Source organism: Onychostoma macrolepis, chromosome 07, assembly GCF_012432095.1.
Source record: "Onychostoma macrolepis isolate SWU-2019 chromosome 07, ASM1243209v1, whole genome shotgun sequence".
NCBI classification, from domain to species: domain Eukaryota; kingdom Metazoa; phylum Chordata; class Actinopteri; order Cypriniformes; family Cyprinidae; genus Onychostoma; species Onychostoma macrolepis.
The window spans coordinates 23,719,779-23,737,041 of record NC_081161.1 but is presented as its reverse complement, the minus strand read 5'-3'; the positions used below and the strand labels follow the sequence as shown (position 1 = coordinate 23,737,041).

General features: G+C 40.5%; 2 protein-coding genes across 3 annotated transcripts in view; one reads left to right on the top strand and one right to left on the bottom strand.

Moving 5' to 3' along the window:
- The first annotated feature begins 795 nt into the window (after positions 1 to 795).
- On the top strand, positions 796 to 7,213 carry garem (GRB2 associated, regulator of MAPK1). Of its 2 annotated transcripts, XM_058780937.1 has the most exons (7): positions 796 to 1,121; positions 2,168 to 2,308; positions 3,429 to 3,559; positions 3,787 to 4,965; positions 5,735 to 5,904; positions 6,014 to 6,651; positions 6,759 to 7,213. In XM_058780937.1, exons 1-7 carry the CDS (start codon positions 1,001 to 1,003, stop codon positions 6,788 to 6,790), a joined length of 2,412 nt encoding a protein of 803 aa, XP_058636920.1. In that variant the 5' UTR covers positions 796 to 1,000; the 3' UTR covers positions 6,791 to 7,213. The 2 variants fall into 2 exon arrangements, with proteins under 2 accessions (XP_058636920.1, XP_058636919.1); XM_058780936.1 differs by having other exon boundaries at positions 798 to 1,121; positions 6,014 to 7,213.
- Positions 7,214 to 7,365: 152 nt separating this feature from the next.
- The window catches only part of prkdc (protein kinase, DNA-activated, catalytic subunit), a 31,887-nt gene continuing 21,989 nt past the window's right edge, over positions 7,366 to 17,263 (bottom strand). Inside the window, 22 exon segments of the mRNA XM_058780935.1 lie at positions 7,366 to 7,910; positions 8,150 to 8,289; positions 8,515 to 8,703; positions 8,881 to 9,082; positions 9,220 to 9,291; positions 9,429 to 9,509; positions 9,609 to 9,701; positions 9,793 to 10,013; positions 10,097 to 10,164; positions 10,269 to 10,476; positions 10,606 to 10,749; positions 10,954 to 11,041; positions 11,117 to 11,328; positions 12,034 to 12,191; positions 14,091 to 14,268; positions 14,949 to 15,133; positions 15,315 to 15,489; positions 15,621 to 15,783; positions 15,944 to 16,046; positions 16,199 to 16,307; positions 16,552 to 16,776; positions 16,908 to 17,096. Of these exon segments, the coding sequence (XP_058636918.1) occupies positions 7,706 to 7,910; positions 8,150 to 8,289; positions 8,515 to 8,703; positions 8,881 to 9,082; positions 9,220 to 9,291; positions 9,429 to 9,509; positions 9,609 to 9,701; positions 9,793 to 10,013; positions 10,097 to 10,164; positions 10,269 to 10,476; positions 10,606 to 10,749; positions 10,954 to 11,041; positions 11,117 to 11,328; positions 12,034 to 12,191; positions 14,091 to 14,268; positions 14,949 to 15,133; positions 15,315 to 15,489; positions 15,621 to 15,783; positions 15,944 to 16,046; positions 16,199 to 16,307; positions 16,552 to 16,776; positions 16,908 to 17,096 (3,408 nt within the window). The 3' untranslated portion in view covers positions 7,366 to 7,705.

Below are 17,263 nucleotides of genomic sequence, written 5' to 3'. Positions count from 1 at the left end.
GGTGTCATGATTGTATCAGGTGGTAAAAATATGCATGATGCCCTCATATACCATGGTGCTAAATTATTACCAAATTAATGTAATTTGGTATTTACATGGCCCTTCAATGCCTGAAAAAAAAAAAACTTTTCCTAAAATTCAGGGTCGTAAATACCATAGACAGGCATGTCTGCATATACATTACTCTGATTAGGATTAAGTATTTACCAAAAAGATGTTTATATGCTCTACAGCTACTGGAATGTCCTGTAAACATAATCAGCATGTTCCAAATAAAGACAATCACATTATTTCCCTACTGTTCTCTTGTGGTGTTCACAATTACTCATCATTCAGTTTAATTCAGTTTTAGTCATTCTGCAAGGTCATTTAAATCAATAGTGTTCTTGACATCAGTACACAAGCAAGCACTTGATAGCTTGAATTTTTGGGAAGGCAACAAAAACAGAACAATATATTATTGTCAGCATGATACTGTGTCCAAAAGTACATGGTACTTTTGTGTTAGTGATATTTGTGTCCAGTTCGGAGAACTTTAAAGGCGATTTGTTTTGCGAGTTGTATCTCGGCCAAATATTGTCCTATCCTAACAAACCATGCATCAATGGAAAGCTTATTTATTCAGCTTTCAGGTGATGTATAAAGTAAATGATAAATAATTGACCCTTGTGACTGGTTTAGTGGTCCAGGGTCACAAATGTCTCCTGAAAATCCAATTAAAACACACGATGCAACCAAAATGGCGCTGGTTGCCCGAGCAACCGCTGGAGCTACAGGGAAGAGGAAATAGCCACTCCAGCGCCGAGATCGCTACGGTTTGGGATTCATGGCATTTCCTGTCAGTGTAAATAGACAGTCGGCAGACATGGCTTCACTTACAATCCACGACTGCCTTTGAGTAAACCAAAGGACATCTAACGAAGCTTTCTCCATGAAAGAGCCATTCTTCACTGCAGATGCATGCGGCGATGGGTTAACGTGCTGATGTTAGCAAGCTAACATGGACCTTGGATTAATGCTGTACAACAGTTTGAAAGATGTAACATGGAGTACGACGACACTACCCTTGGATAGACTTGTCAGTGCCTACAGACTACCGCAGATTGTGAAGTTGGACAGCGGTAAGGTTTGTCCAGAGTTGTGCTGGTGTTGTGCTGTTGTTGTTGTGTGCGGCAGCAGCTGCGCGTGGGCGGTCGCGCTCCTGTGGAATTCCAATAATTAGCCGCTTCGCGCGCTAAGCTAACGCGAGCCTCTACTCTTTGAACACATTCAGCGGGATACCTTAACGGACGGCTTTATCGACATAACTTACAGGGTCGATATTAAGAGTGATGCGTTTTGTAGTTGTTCTGACACAGTTACAGACCAAACAGCCAAATAAAATGCGAAAAAGAGAAGCATAGATGTTAGCAGGCTAACGCAAATTAGCCAGAGGCCAGAGAGTTAAATAACAGACTGCAGGCAGTCAAACACCGGCCTCATAATATTTAATGTGTATCATCTATTACAAACCTCTTTGATTTTTCTAACTAGACAACAACCTCCGCAACCCCTTCAATCCGAAACTTTAGAAAGGAGCCCACACTGAATATTTAGTTTGGGGAGGTGCTTTTATACTCGATAAATTATAGTCGTAAAACACGAGTAATATAGTCTGATAACTTAACAGGGTTGTTTGTTATTCATTGCTTTATTATAAAGAGACTGAAGTGTAAGCTATAAGTGCTGTTGTGTGTGAGCTGAGCTCTGTGTGTAAAGATGGAGGAAGTCATAATGTCAGGGGAACTAGATCATTATCATTATGGGAACTGGGGCACTATCATTAGACTCTCTAACTGAAGCCTTATGAGCGCTCACTGGGTACAACAGACACAGTTAAAGGCGCACAAAGCCCATCTTACCTCTCTCATATTAGTTTATGTAAATGATCTGCTTACAAATACTATATTTTGTCAGTATATAAATAAGAGTAAATTATGCCCTTCATGTTATTTAAAATCTGTTTATGGTGCCCTTGCTATTAGTTATACCCCTAAGCACCACTTAACTATAGTTGTTTTTTTTTGTTTGTTTTTTTTGCATTATGGTATGATTTTCATATCCTTAATAGTGTGTACTTTTGTAATGGTATACTGTTCCATACTGATGTGATATTGTTTCGCCTCAGGGGAGTCGGTGGAAGGACTGAGAGAAAATGACTACCTCTTGATTCATTCATGTCGGCAATGGACCACAATTACCGCCCATAGCCTAGAGGAGGGCCATTATGTCATCGGACCGAAAATCGAGATCCCTGTCCATTATGAGGGTAAGGCCACTCAGCTGTTGTAGTGCAGCATGTGCTGTGCCTAGAAATGTCTTTCCGACACTGTTGGAAAGTTTTTAGATAATTTGGCAAAATGTTATTTTATTTCAGTTCAACATGCCCAAATTGAAAAAAATTGCATTCATTTCTTTGCACTGATTTGGCAGAATAACATCATCTACATGAAATTATGTATATTTTACATTAAAGGAACACTACACTTTTTTTGAAAATAGGCTCATTTTCCAACTCCCCAAGAGTTAAACAGTTGAGTTTTACCGTTTTCGATTCCATCCATTCAGGGTGCAGCAGGTGCAATGATATTACGCAGCGCCTGAAAGTAGTCCCCAGCTAGGTAACTAGTTATGATATAGCTGGGGACTACTTTCAGGCACTGCGTAATATCATTGTGCCTGCTGCACCCATGATACGGCAGCAAAGTTCCTTGATTATTACGCTGGAATAAGAGTATAATTACTAGCCATAATCGGCCTAGAAAATCGCAACTTTTCATTTTCCGTCAGTCTTAGTACATGATGTAACTACAGAAGAGTCAAGTTTTAAAAAGGAAAAATATCGAAACTCTTTGGTCATTCTTGAGCGAGATGCTAACAGTCTAATCAGATTCAATGATCTATGCCAAGCTACGCTAAAAGTGCAACCACCAAACCCAGATATCAGCTGAATGGATTCGAAAATGGTAAAACTCAACTGTTTAACTCTTGGGGAGTTGGAAAATGAGCCTATTTTCAAAAAAAGTTGAGTGTTCCTTTAAAGCTGCAGTCCGTAACTTTTGACGCTCTAGCGGTTAATAAACGGAACTGCGTGCATCTTGCGGAAGAACATTGTAGCCAGAGCTTCTTCTCTCTGTTCATGTCTTAAGACAAATCGCTTAGGTACCGGGCTACTCCGCAGTGGTACCTACACGAACCAATCTGATATAGTCTGAATATAAACACTTATAAGTTTTTCCATAGTGATTCAGGACAAGCCAAAAACACGTGTACTCGCTTATATAAATTTTGAACACAAAAATGTTACAGATTGCAGCTTTAAATATTGTATATATAATATGAAAGCGTGACGATGTCTTGATGTTACAAAATTGCTCTGTTTGTTACAGGCCAGTTTAAGCTGCTGGAGCAGGACAGGGACATTAAGGAGCCAGTGCAGTACTTCAACAGCGTGGAGGAGGTGGCCAAAGCATTCCCTGAGCGAGTTTATGTCATGGAGGAAATATCCTTCAATGTCAAGGTCTGGTTTTGTGCTTGCAGATTTAGACCTCCAGCACTAATGTATCTTAATATTGGCATAATCTAATATGCCTTTATCAGAATGGCTCTCAGGCATTGTGTTTGTAATGTGAAATATCTGTTCACCATTTCTTTGCCTTGTAGTAGTCAAAGGTTTTCTGGAAGACTAGCATTATTTAGACTACATTTTTAGGTGATTTGTTCAAATTGCTGTCTTTTTTCCCCCAGATGGCATCAGGAGAATCCAACGAGGACACAGAAGTGTACAACATCACGCTGAGCACTGGCGATGAGCTTACACTAATGGGCCAGGCTGAGATCCTCTATGCCAAAACATCGCGAGAAAAGTCACGCTTCAACACGATCTTCAAACGCATTGGCAAGCTTAACTCCATAAGTAAGCTTGGCCGTGGAAAGATGCCCTGCCTTATCTGCATGAACCACCGCACCAATGAGAGCATAAGCCTGCCTTTCCAGTGCCGCGGTCGCTTCAGTACCTGCTCCCCACTGGAGCTACAGATGCAGGAAGGAGAACACACTATTCGCACAATTGTGGAGAAGACCAGGTTACCTGTGAATGTCATGGTGCCCAGCAGCCCGCCACGTAATCCGCATGACCTCCATTTGATCCGCGAAGGCCACCGATACAAGCTGGTCAACATCCAGACCAAGACAGTGGTGGTGTGTTGCGCGTTACGTTCAAACAAAATACTGCCAGTGCACTTCCCCTTGCACGTGTCCACAGCACTGCCACGGTTACTGGTGCCTGAAGGGCTGCTTCAAGGAGAAGCCTGGCTGGAAACTGTGGTCCACCGCTGGTTTGCTTACTGCCAGGAGCAGTTCGACATTGACGACTACTCTAGGGCGGTCCGTGACGTGCGGGTGGACTGGATCGAGGATGGCAAGAGCCCGATAAAAAATAGCGCAGGTGGAACGGGAAGTGGGAGCGCCATCTGCAACAGCAGCGGAAGCAATGGCTGCCCCTCACACATGCATTTTCCAAGTTCTCTAAGCTCAGCCCGAGATGAGCTCACGCAGTCATTTCATCGCCTGTCTGTCTGCGTCTACGGAAACAATCTGCATGGGAACAGCGAGGTGAATCTTCAGGGTTGCGTTAGCTTATGTGGAGATTGTGTGCCAGCAGAAGCTCCGGATGCAGATTATCTGTTCCCTGAGCTGCAGGAGAGTTCTTCTGGCTCCCTTAAATCAGACGTGCCGTACGAGGAGCTTTGGTTGGATCATGTTAAGAACCCTGGATCTGTGCTAGACCACATCGAGGGGGTCCGAAATTCGACTGTCTCTGGCTGCACGACTGTTCTGCCATACCCCACAGCAGGTCCCACAACCGCCTTGCTTGGTGCAGAAGTCAATCTACCTCCACCTCCGGTGCCTCCAAAGTCTGAAGCTGTGAGTTCATTTATACTAGATTAACCTTAGTAGTCTCTATTTGAAACAAATAGAAACATTTAAAAAGTTACTTGTATTCAACATTTGCACAAATCTACACTACTGTTTAAAAGTTTGGGGTCTCTAGATAGATTTATACAAAAGAAAAATCTATTTCAAATTCCTGTTCATCAATAAAGGCCGGAAAAAAATCTTTAGTAGATTTAGTGTTTTCAGCATTGATGCTTCTTGCACACCAAATCAGCATATTAGAATGATTTCTGTATGCTATAGCAAAATGTGAGTCCTGGTTGAGGCAAGGGTTAACAAAAAGATTAATCTGTGAAATCAAAATAATTTTTAACCAGTAAAACGCAAATCACTGCTCGAACTACTTCTCAAGTGGGAACCCTGAATATTAAGTTGAAATTAATGTGTTTGTAGAAATCTTTATTCATTGCTTGTCCTGTTAAAAAAAAACAACAAAAAAACATGATTTTAAGGCTCTTTGTCGGTTTTCCACTCTTCGACAAAGCAAAGTTTATTCTCTGCTTACATAGTGACTTATTTGTGTGCTCTGTTGGTCAATCACTACAGGTCTAATTATTTTCCAAGTAGGAACAAAGGTTACATTTCATATGTTTTGAAGGTCTATTTGTTAAATTTGCACAGCCTGCCTCAATAGATTTGTATCTGTGTTCATTCACTCCTCCAGCAATGTAATTGTAATATTCACATTTCTAGAGCCATGCAGGGTTTTTTTTTTTTTTATTTCTTGTTACCTTCGCAGGTGAAGGAGGAGTGCCGGTTGTTGAATGCTCCACCAATTCCACCGCGGAGCTGCAAGCAGGCAGGCTCAAGCAGTGCCACAGTGCCATACCCTCCTGCCAAGCCACGTCAGACAGACACACGCTCCCCAAGCCCAACACTATCCTATTACTCATCCGGCTTACACAACATGTGAGTTATGCACTGTTTTAACTGACAAAATGGACATTAGTTTTGTGAACTGCACTACTTATGACTGAATGATCCTCTTCTCCCTTCCCTCTTCTCCATCTCTCAATAGAGGTGGAGAGGGCGAGTCTCCGAGCGAGTCCGATGATCAGAACCATGCATGTTACCCATGTAACTGGATCAGACCAGATGCCAGTGAAGGCTCCAAGCCTCTCCCTTGCCTCAGTCATTCGGTCGATGCCTCTTTCTCCCGCCTTTCCTGGCCAAACGATTTCTGTGGTGCAGACTCGTATAAAGGTGAGGACTTTCCGTCGCTCCACTGCCGGAGTTACTCTAGTTATCCTCGGAAGAGGACCCCCGGTACTCCTAAGGCTTGTCCCTCAGGTTTGTTAGACTTCAGCAGACGAGCGAATGGTGAGGGAGGCGCTGCGGCCTCCAAGGCTCAACAGGTTTCCCAGTCTTGCACCAAATCCACCAGCTACACCATGGAAATGTGCAGAGACAAATCTACAGAGGAATGTAACACTAAGCAAAACCAGTCCTGCCCTATCTTGCCTCCAAGAACCCCTAAATGTAACGATACAAAGAAAGATACAGATCCCGCTACTATGGCCACAGCCGATGCGGACACCCTGGAACTTGAGTCCAAAAGCTGCTCGCTCGATCAACCGCATCACGGCACTACAGATGTGTTCTCCATTTCGTATCCTGTAGCTACAGCGTCTTGGCAGCCACCAAGCAGCCTATCAGGTATCTCCATTGAGGAGGTTTCTAAGTCACTACGGTTCATCGGTATGTCAGATGATGTTGTCTCTTTGTTTGTGCAAGAAAAAATTGATGGAAATTTGCTCCTACAGCTAACGGAGGAAATTCTGTCAGAAGACTTTAAGCTAAGCAAACTTCAAGTGAAGAAACTCATGCAGTTTATTAATGGCTGGAGGCCCAAAATGTAAGGCTGAACAAGCAAGCCGGTATTGAGCAAAACACATGCAATGTGCTGCAGTGATGCAGCCGCAAATATTGGCCTTCAGTATTGCATTAGACAGTTTTGTATCTCAATGCTATGCACAGTCTTGTAATGATTTTAATAGCCATTTTGTTTAATATATACATGTATATAAATCTATATATTAATTGCTTTGTGTATTAACCTGTACCCATCTCTATGTAATCTCTCTGACTTCACGGTACCTGCACAACAGACTTTATTTGCTCAAACCCAAAGCCTTTGAAAAACCTGAAGATATTTTGACCCAATCCAACTGTGGCCTACGTTTCTTTGGTTGTTGATCAATAAAGACAATTGACTTGATTAGGTGGTTTTATCACTTACACTTTTGCTTTACCATATTAAGAAATAATATTATCCTTTACCAAGTTGTGACACCAAACAAGGTGGTTGTCACACTAGTTCACACTCCCAGCACCATCATTTTTACACCAGTGATTAATAAGGGCTGATGTGTCAAAAAATAAAAAAGTGGAGAGGATGAAGTCTCACCCTTTCATAATAGATCACTTTGGCTTTGACAATGTTGGCATGTATATATGCTTTATTTGATGACTGGTTTCCTTCAGAGCAGTGCAAGAGAATATGACAACTGTGTTCAACAGTGTTTCCTTCATCAACATGGGGTCTGTTTAGTGTAATCTCGTTAAATTCTGTAGTACAGCTAAACATTACTATAAAAGCATATGACAGTAGTTGTTCTGAAATCCGTCTTCACACTATGAAAAAGGGTTTACCACATTTAGAATGATACAAAAACCTTGTATTTCAATACTTTGTTACCCACTATTTGGTTCAAATCCATGGTTCCCAGCCTATCCACACCCTACCCAGTATGTTGGGGTCAGTTGCCTGATCGAGCAGGCAGTCTACCTGGTCTTCAACACTCAGGTCCTTCTCATTGTGTCGAGCTCGTGTGTTGTGCTCTTTTTCGCCTCGAGCAACAACCAACATTCCCTTATACTCGGGGTTCTTCTCAAATCCAAGACAAAGCTCCTCACTAGAACATTAACAAGTCGACATGGTTAGAAAAGTCTTTCTGGAAAAATTCTGGAAAGTTTTTTTACAATTATTATTATTATTAGGCCATAAAACAAAACTATTTTTAAAACTATTACTTCACAAGAATTAGGAAGAAAAATGTATTCATTTAATGCAAGAGAACATTATCATGATATGCTGCCAATGTAAATATTAAAATGGTCATGTTTATTTGCCAGAATCTGTGGTTGGATCTACCTTGTTATAACCGAGGGATTGGCTCCCTCTAGTTTCCTGCGAGCAAAGTTGACCTTCTGTAGAGGGAACCAGTTTATTTCTTTGGTGTTCACACTCTCTGTCCAGGTACCTCCTTTCTTCAGCTGCTTCAGCTCAAAGTTCTGTAACATGAGGAACAGAGCTATTGTCTTTCGCAATTTAGTTAGCCTGTCTCTCTGATAATGACTCAATGTCTAAGCTTTTTATAGACCTTAACTCTTAGGTGTGAAACTAAAAAAAATTGGAAGCAGATCACTTTGATGATTAAATTGAGGGCTACCTATATGTGACAATAAGGAAAGCAAGCAATTAATTTCTGTTTATATGCTTCGACTGAGTTCTTCTACCTTCCAGTCAAGTGAAGGCTCCTTCACAAAGACATCCATGGTGTTGAGAAGCAGGTCTGGGTCATCTCTGAAGGCTCGCAGTGAATGTACCATCACACTCTGGATGAGACCAGACTCTGCCATGGGTCGCATCAAGTTTATAAACTGTCGTGTCAGCCTAAATGGCATCATTTCAGGCACTGGGAGGAACTACATGTAACAAGTAACACAAGTTATTGTTCTCAACTCTTAATCAAACATCAAGTCAAGCTGTTAATCAATCTTGCATCTCTAAATTGGTACAGTAGCTCTTTGTACCAGTACTTGTCTCCTTACAAAATCATTGAACTGTCAATCAAACTAATCAATACTAGACAAAAAGCCCACCTGAGTGGCTGATCCAAATGCATGACCAAAGTCAATGCCGATCATACCGCCAGTCTCTGTGTTAATCATGAAGTTAGAGAGATGCCGATCACCAATGCCCAGAATCCAATGACTGATGCAGAGCACAGCATGAGAGCAGCTGAAATGGGACCTCAGCGAAAGGAAGGCTTCAGGTGTGGTACTCATCCTTACAAAAGCACGTCTGAAAACGAGCATTCATGCCATTATTAATTCCTTTTAGAATTAGGACAAAGAGCAATAAATTACTATATGATCAACAGTAGAATTGAAATGAAATACTGTAATGTATAACGCGAAATAAGTGAAATGCTGCCATACTTTAACAAGTCATCAGGCACCATCTGCTCAATTCTCCTAAAGTTGTTCACAGTGTCCACACGTTTTGCTTTCCTGCAGTGAATCAAATGTAAATGCATTAAGAAGTATTAATATTATTTATACAAGGTCAATTTATACATGCTCTAAAGCCATTGTAGAATGCTGAGTCACTGACCCATGATAAATGTTAAAACGAAGTGATGACTTACTTGTACAGTTCAGCATATCGTCTAATGCCATCCACCTTCCCAGCAACTTTACTGATCCAGTCATCATAGGACTCATTGGGCCTAAAATACATTAAACCAAGTAACGCTCGATTCACTCAGTGCAGGGTATGAAAGCATGACGATGTGTTTTATTTGCTGGAATAAGTAAGGAATATTCACTTCGTGATTGTCCTCTGCTCCTGTTCAGTCCTTCTGCTGGAGAGGAAGTCTTTCAGGGTGCAGGTGTTCTCCATCCACTCAATCAGGCCGATCCTGTAAATGTCAGCATACATTAAAGACCCTGTAGGACCAGTTAAAGACAGGCCAGCAAACAAATTGAGTCATGAGAAGCCCATCCAAGTACCTGCTGGTGATGGGAATGACCTGGTAAATTCGGAGTGCCAGGCTCTGCTGAGAACAGGCAGCGTCCTGACTGAGAATCATGTTCATCACGCCAAAGAGCTGCTCGATGCGCTGGTCCTGCCGCAGGTCCTCGCCACCCTTCACTAGGAACGGATAATCCCGCTCGTCATCTCCTCGTATGATGATGCGCTTCGGCCGACGAATAGATGTCATAACCTTTACCTAAGTTTGGGAAGATGAACTGTTACACACTGAAATAATCATCTCAAAATGACATCTAATAATAAGAACGTTATTTCTCGTACCCTTTCATCAAAACCTGTGATTTTTGCATGATATTCTGGCAAAGGCTTTGATTGGCCATCATATTGACCTGTAGAAAACCAGAGCCAGAGAAAAAGACAAACACTTACACTAAATGCAGAACTTTAACGAAGTGACATTATTTGCAAAAAAAAAAAAAAGTTTTGAACTAACCTGGTACCTCCAGTTCGTTTTTGAGTGTTTCTGTTTTGAAGCTGCTGAGCCAGGGTGAATATTCCTTCATGTTTCCTGGTTCCTTTTGGGAATTTTTCATTGACAAAGCCAGGCGGTCCACCTGCTGAAGGAACTCCTTATCTTTTCGCTTTTCATACAACTTGGACCCACCAGCACCAAGCAGCTTCTCTATTTCTTTACAGTATTTCTGCAACAAGGACATAAAATGTATCTATGTAAGAAACACAGAGAAACCAGCAGAGGCCTGACTAATCTCATTATGGTTTTATTTCGATAAATCGTGCACCCCTAAGTATAAGCATTGTAAGTTGTGAACCTGAATGAATTTCCTTCTGAAAGATCCAAATCCTGGAGACTTTGAATCACCAAGCATTCCAGCCATTTCCTCATAAAGCTGCTTCATTTTCTTTTTGTCCATGTCTGGTTTGTCCAGTTGATTCTTCACCTCATCCCACCAATCCTGCCAAACCATTACTTGAGAATCAAGACTACCACAATAGCGCCATAAAAATGTTATGTCTCAGTAAGTTAAATGTAGCATATAATTACTGTGCCAGTAGCAGCACATACTGAAACTGCAATCTGTTTAAGCAGGTTGAATGGGTCTGGCATCTCAAAACTGGCTCAACCAATGGATCTTTGAGGAAAAAAATGAAATTTGTACCTTGAAAAGCATTTCAGGGTTAGTAAGCTGCTGAAGGGCATCTACAAATTCTTGGACGACGCCACCTTTATCCAGTAATGACTTCAGCCTGGAACACAAACAACACTTTGTCAGTATCAGGAAGGTCAAAGCCACTTACAAAGCCTCACAGAACTTTACTTACTTTTCAACAAACTCCCGGTTCCTCTGACCACTTGCAGACTCCTCAAAGGTGTAGTTCTCACTGCTGATCATGTATGGATAGATGAGGGCTTGTGGATAGCACTCTGCGATCTCCTCTATTATATGCTGAACTGCTGTCGCCTGTGGCTTGTCAAGCAGAGCCATCATTTGACTGATCCAGCCAATCAGCATCCAGCAAGGCACACTAACAACCTATCAGGACAAAAACAACATGCGAAAAATTAATACTTCATGAAGAAGATAAAGGATAAAGGAGTCATGCAAATTCTTTAACTTCTCTAAATGTAAGAATTAAAATATATTTATAAAACTGATAGTTCCGGTCCTTGATTCTGATTGGTTGAGCCACGTTCGAAGCCGTTGTAAATTACACTACAAACCTACACCTTTGTGTGTTGCTTGGTAACTGTTTCTGAGGAACTACCTTGTTTGGTGGAAGAATACTGTTTTTATTAATATCATTACACTTATTTGCTCTGTTTTATTTAGTGAAACCTTACTAAGTATATGGAATAACCGTTTTATAAAAGCAATAAGCCCCGTGAAGCCGTGGTTTACAGTGAATGTATAACAGCTAAGGGGGTAACTCCGCTTCGCATCATGCGTAACAACGCCCCTTAGCTGTTATAAATTCACTGTAAGCCACAGTTTCTTGGGGCTTATTGATTTAATATATATATATATATATATATATATATAGAGTTATTTATGGTGGCCTTGTACCTTCAGATTTAGCTTTTCTTCTAAAATATCTAATCTCTAAATATTGATTTAAGTAACTTCAGCGCTTCCGGACACTCTGATTTCCACTTTGCATCAAGACTTTATTTTGCTATAATGATTGGCTGACTGTACTGTACCTGAGCCCTAAAATCAAAGCAAATGATCTTCTCCCACCTCTCTGACCATCATGTCCAGGGTTTCTGCGGGGTAGAGCTCAACTAGCTGCAGTAGACGAGGAAATTTGAGCCTGGCCTCATCCGAGTTGAGCTTCAATGCCTTCAGCATCATCTTCACTACATGTCCAGGCAAGGACTGCAATTTAGAACTGATTGCTAGAATCAAACATCAAAAGTGTTGTTATAAGCATATCAACTTCACCTGCAATGCAATACTTGGATGCACTGAATCACAAAAAGACATAAATCCTGCAAGACACTCACGGGTAGGGCTGGGCGATATGGCCAAAAAAAACAAACACCCCACCCCACCCCACCCCACTTAAAATCAATCTGCAGATGACAAAGAAATTGTTCAAAACAAGTTTTAACTTTATTTTGTTTTGATTTTCCTTTCTGGGATTTGTTCTGGATTTCCCCCTTGGGGTTAAAGTGCAATCAGAAAAAACAAGCCAAAGAGACAAGATGGCAGGCCCTGCCATTGTAAACAGTGAAAATGTAACATAAAACATAAAATTGTGACCCTTTTTGATAAGTTTTCTTTAAACACAAGTTTAACATCTTGCTATTCAGTAGATAGGAGGTAGTTCTGATAAATGATGGACTATGACATTGTGGGGGTTAGGGGGTGTGCCCAAAGCCTGAATCTGTATTTAGAAAGGCACGGAAAACTAATAACTATTGCTAACGGTTGCCTGTTACAGTTACATTACAGTACATACAATTTCACTTACCATATAAACAGAGTAAGTAGAGATGACTCAGGACAATGAGGAATGATTTGCAGATCATGAGCAAAACTGACAAATATAGACTCGCTATTAGATATCTTGTAAAATGTGTGGTAAATACTGCTGCTCCATAGTATAAACACGGACATGCCATCGCCAATCTCGAAAGTGAAAGTGAAACTAAAAAGCAATCGTGCATTCAAAAGCAGTTGCAATGCATAATAGCGACTCCCTGATTCCCGCAATTTTATATACAGTATGATGATCACCCAATGATAAAACTGCAGGAAAATAAATATACATTTTCCTCCCATCTTGTATTTATTCTCGCAGCCAGTCAATGTCATGGACGTAAGGGCGGAGCAAGTTTAAATATCTTTCTAGTCTATATTTCCATCTTGTAATCCCGCTGTTTTGGGTATTTAAAAAAAAAAAAAATAAATAAAATTTGTATATATTTGTAATAGAGCAGACACTGACTGTTGTATTTATGACCTCATTTGGCAAGAAGGCAGACGCTGAAAACACTGTATGCCTGTAGTAAACGAAACGGCGCGTCTGTGCATTCATTCATAACGAGACACGCAGGATTCATATTTAAATGGTATTTTTGCAGCTTAACATTTACAGATACTAGTTCATATCGCGATTTGATTTAAGTGTAATGACCTACTTTTGATTTATTCATCCAAACTTAGACAAATTCAATGACAGTCCGCGTTATACACTAAATTCTGTTTTTATAACCAGATTCCGTCTGCGTTTTCCACATCGCTGAAATCATAAAGCCCTGATCGTACCGTGACGCTCGCGTCCGGTGTAGACACGGTGTGAGATTTTTTATGGGTTATGTTATATCCCTGCTTGTTTTTTTTAATGTTTTTATGAAATCCCTGTATTGCTCATATCATCGTATTATTTACTGCCATGCGAGCCACAAATTAAAGCTTGGCGAGCCGCATGAGTCTCGTGAACCGCGCAATGAGTAATTTAAGGGATCCGCATTCCGCAGTACACGTCATTTTCTTTGCGAACACGTTGGGATGCGGCGGATTGCAGGGGGATCACGAAACCCTACCTAAACTCTAATATGGCAAACACGTGGGGGGAGGGCTGAGCCCATTCGGGACTACGGGAGCATCGGCAGATGTTAAAGAGAGAACCGATTTTTATTCAAACAAATCGACGTAAACTACACATTCGAGTTAATCGATAAAATCGATTTATCGCCCAGCCCTACTCACAGGGTGCTCTACATTCGTTTCAACTTTCTATTAGAATTATGAGAACAGTTGGGCACTGCACTGGTGCACAGTTGCCTCACCTTCTTTCTGTTCACTCTCTCTTAGTCTTTGGTCACAGAAGTTGACCAAGGTCATGTAGGCCTCCACAATACCATGAGTGTTCACATGCTGCTGGCTGAAAGACTGCTCTTCCTCTTCTGCCTTGCGTGCAGCACTTCGCAACATCTCCAGAGCCTGCATCTGCAGACGTTCCACCACCTGAGCAGAAAAATAACACCCATGATTATCAAAACAGCTTTTTAATAAATCTGTATGTACTAATAATTAATAATTTGTTTACAAACTGTAAGAATCTAACCTTGATATCAGAGATTGCATGTGTTTTTGCCCAGTTAAAGAGGTGCAAACATGTACACTACAGTGCAAAAGTTTGGGATCAGTAATATACATATTTTTTTTTATAAATTTTATTCAGTAAGGACATTTGAATGTTAAAATATTATTTGGAACTTTCTATTCATTTAAATATCTTGAAAACAAGTATCACAGTTTCCACAAAAACATTAAGCATAAACATGTTCATGTGATACTAAAGACTGGAGTAATGGAGTAAACCGGAGTAAATAAAAAAAAAATGACATAATATATATTCAAAAAGAAACGTTTATTTTAAATAGTAATAATATTATTTCGACTTCTTCCTCCAAAACCCCCCCAAAAAAGATCAACCACAAACTTTTGAACTTTAGTGTATTTGCAACATTGTGCCGTTTCTGGCTTTTTTCATACTGAGGACATTAAAATTATGCAGCTTAAATGCAAAGCTAAACATCTCTGTATCAGCTTATTTGAAACATCACCAATTTTACAATAGCAATTACCTAATCTGCGGTTTCAATAAACATATCCCAAAAAGCTACACCTTAATAACTCATTACCTGGGTGATGGATGAGGCCCCTGACAGTTGGAGAATCTTCTCTACTTTATCTTCCCCGAGAGTCTCCACAGCAGAAGGACTGCGATCCGCAGCTCTGGCCATGAGGTCATAGGTGGTGCCCAGAAGGATCTTTTGGTCACAAATCATTCGAGCAGATGAGCCTTCACTTTGTCTCCCAACGTCAACTGTAAAATAAAGTAATGTGTCTACCATGAAAATCGCTCAGTACACTGGTATTACACTGGTATTACACTGGTATTACACTGGTAACTTAAACTTGTTTTCAGCAAAAATTCAAAACTTGAAAAGTAAGTCTGGTTCAGGGGTTGAAATGATGTGAAAATGAGAAGAGGGGATCATTCATACTCAGAAGTGGAACAGTCTTGAGCAAAACATTAATCTTTTCAGCAGATCCAAGGCCAGCACTTCTTCTGTGAGAGAAACGGCTGAAGCTGTGGACCCAGCGGACCAACCAGGCATCATCCGTCTTTGCATCACGGTGAAGTTCCTTCAACAGCTTGGACGCCACCGGAAAATTATTCTGTCAAATAATTTTAACACGTTACATTCAGCTTGTTCCTAATCCTTCTGTTTCTGTGGTTTAAACACAAAAATATAATCTTAAGGGATGGTGACTAGGCACCAACACTGATATTTGTAAACCCTGAGCACCTGTTTCCATGCACTATCTGCCATTTGTAGTTTCATGTTGAACTTGCAGTTCTTCACCAGCGCTCCAAGTTCCTCTCCACTCGCCTGCTCTGCACCATCCACCTCCATGCTGTTTTCAGGGGTGGAAGTCAGCCTCTCCAGAATCTTATCCAAGAAGAAACAACTAAAAAAAACAAAAAACAAAAATGAAAGCAAGGATGGGACATTTTCTCCACAATTAAGCTTTATAACATTACAGACATCTCAAGGTGAACCATTTATTCACTATAACAGTAACAAGAAATCTATATTCCCAGTAAGGTGTTGTAAATTACCAGACTCACCGAGATGTGATTATATCATCCCAAACATTCATGGGGTCCAGTTTAGCATCTGGATAGCGGCTGGTCCACCGTCTGATCATGAACTTCAGAGAATTCACTGAGACTAAGAACAGATACAGTTACACTTTAAGGTGATGCAGTTACCATGTAATTACACAAATAAGTTCCAAGCAATATTAATTAACTACATGTACTTAGGGCTAGTTTCTAATTTTGCATAATTTACTATTTTTGCATAATTGCATAATTACTCACCCTCTCCTGAGATATAATTCAGGAAGTCTTGGATCTCTGTCAGAGCTTGGACAGACTGTAGCACTGTCAGACGGCTGCGGTTCAGCAGTGGGTCAATACTTGAGTAGTTCTACATAAAACCAAGTTATTTGGGGGAAAAAATCAGGTATTTGCATTTCTAACAATATTTGTTATTTAATTGATATTTGAGAAGCCCTCCATTCCTCCAGGTCAGATCTCAAACTATTCAATGAGAAATAGACAAATAGAAATCTGTGTTTGTGTCTGTCTGCATGCCTATGTAACACCCCATCTAAAAATACATACTTGCTGTGAAACAACTAATTGATTTGTTGGTTTTTATCAAAACTGACCTGCATGAAGACTTGCATGCAGCTGTTGGCATAGTATTTGGCCCTGTCATAGTCCTCTTGCAGGATGTACAGTAGACTCAGCTCCTGACTGTAATGGGTCTCCATGATGATCTTGTGCTCTTCTTTCTTCATAGCAGCATCAACAAAGCTGAGCAGATCCTGAGATCTCTCCCCCAGCTGCAACTGCTTCAACATACTACGCATCATGTACTGCAGGTATGTTTCCTATTAGAGAAAAAACATAAGCAATTACTGTAGGATAAGATAGTATTTGATCATGGGTGTGATTCCAGATAAATCTGATGATTCATGGCAAAATATCCAAAATTGAAACCGCTCAAAATTACTTATAGTACCACATAAAACGGCTCTGTCCACATATTTTCTAGTTTGACTGGTGAGTTTTCGTCAATGTTGACCGTGGCACAATACTGCAGAGATTTCCACTCTGTCAGGTGATTATAGGCCTCCAGCGCAGCAATTTCCCAGAAATCTTTCTCTGTGTTTGTGGGTTCTCCATCATTCCAGTCTTCTTTGTTCAGTGCCTGAATCAAAACAGCCCATTACAATTAGGTCAGCTATAAAAGTCAGTTAAACAGCCCTATATATATATATATATATATATATATATATATATAATTTTTTTTTCTTTGAAAATGTATTTTTATTGACAGAAATATATACATCATATACATGTTCTGACATGCAGAAA

Bases quoted from the DNA above. Each gene is read 5' to 3' on its own strand.
- garem (XM_058780936.1), top strand. From the start codon at position 1,001: ATGGACCTTGGATTAATGCTGTACAACAGTTTGAAAGATGTAACATGG. The intron at 1,122-2,167 runs GTAAGGTTTGTC...GTTTCGCCTCAG, and splicing joins GATTGTGAAGTTGGACAGCG to GGGAGTCGGTGGAAGGACTG. The intron at 2,309-3,428 runs GTAAGGCCACTC...TGTTTGTTACAG, and splicing joins GATCCCTGTCCATTATGAGG to GCCAGTTTAAGCTGCTGGAG.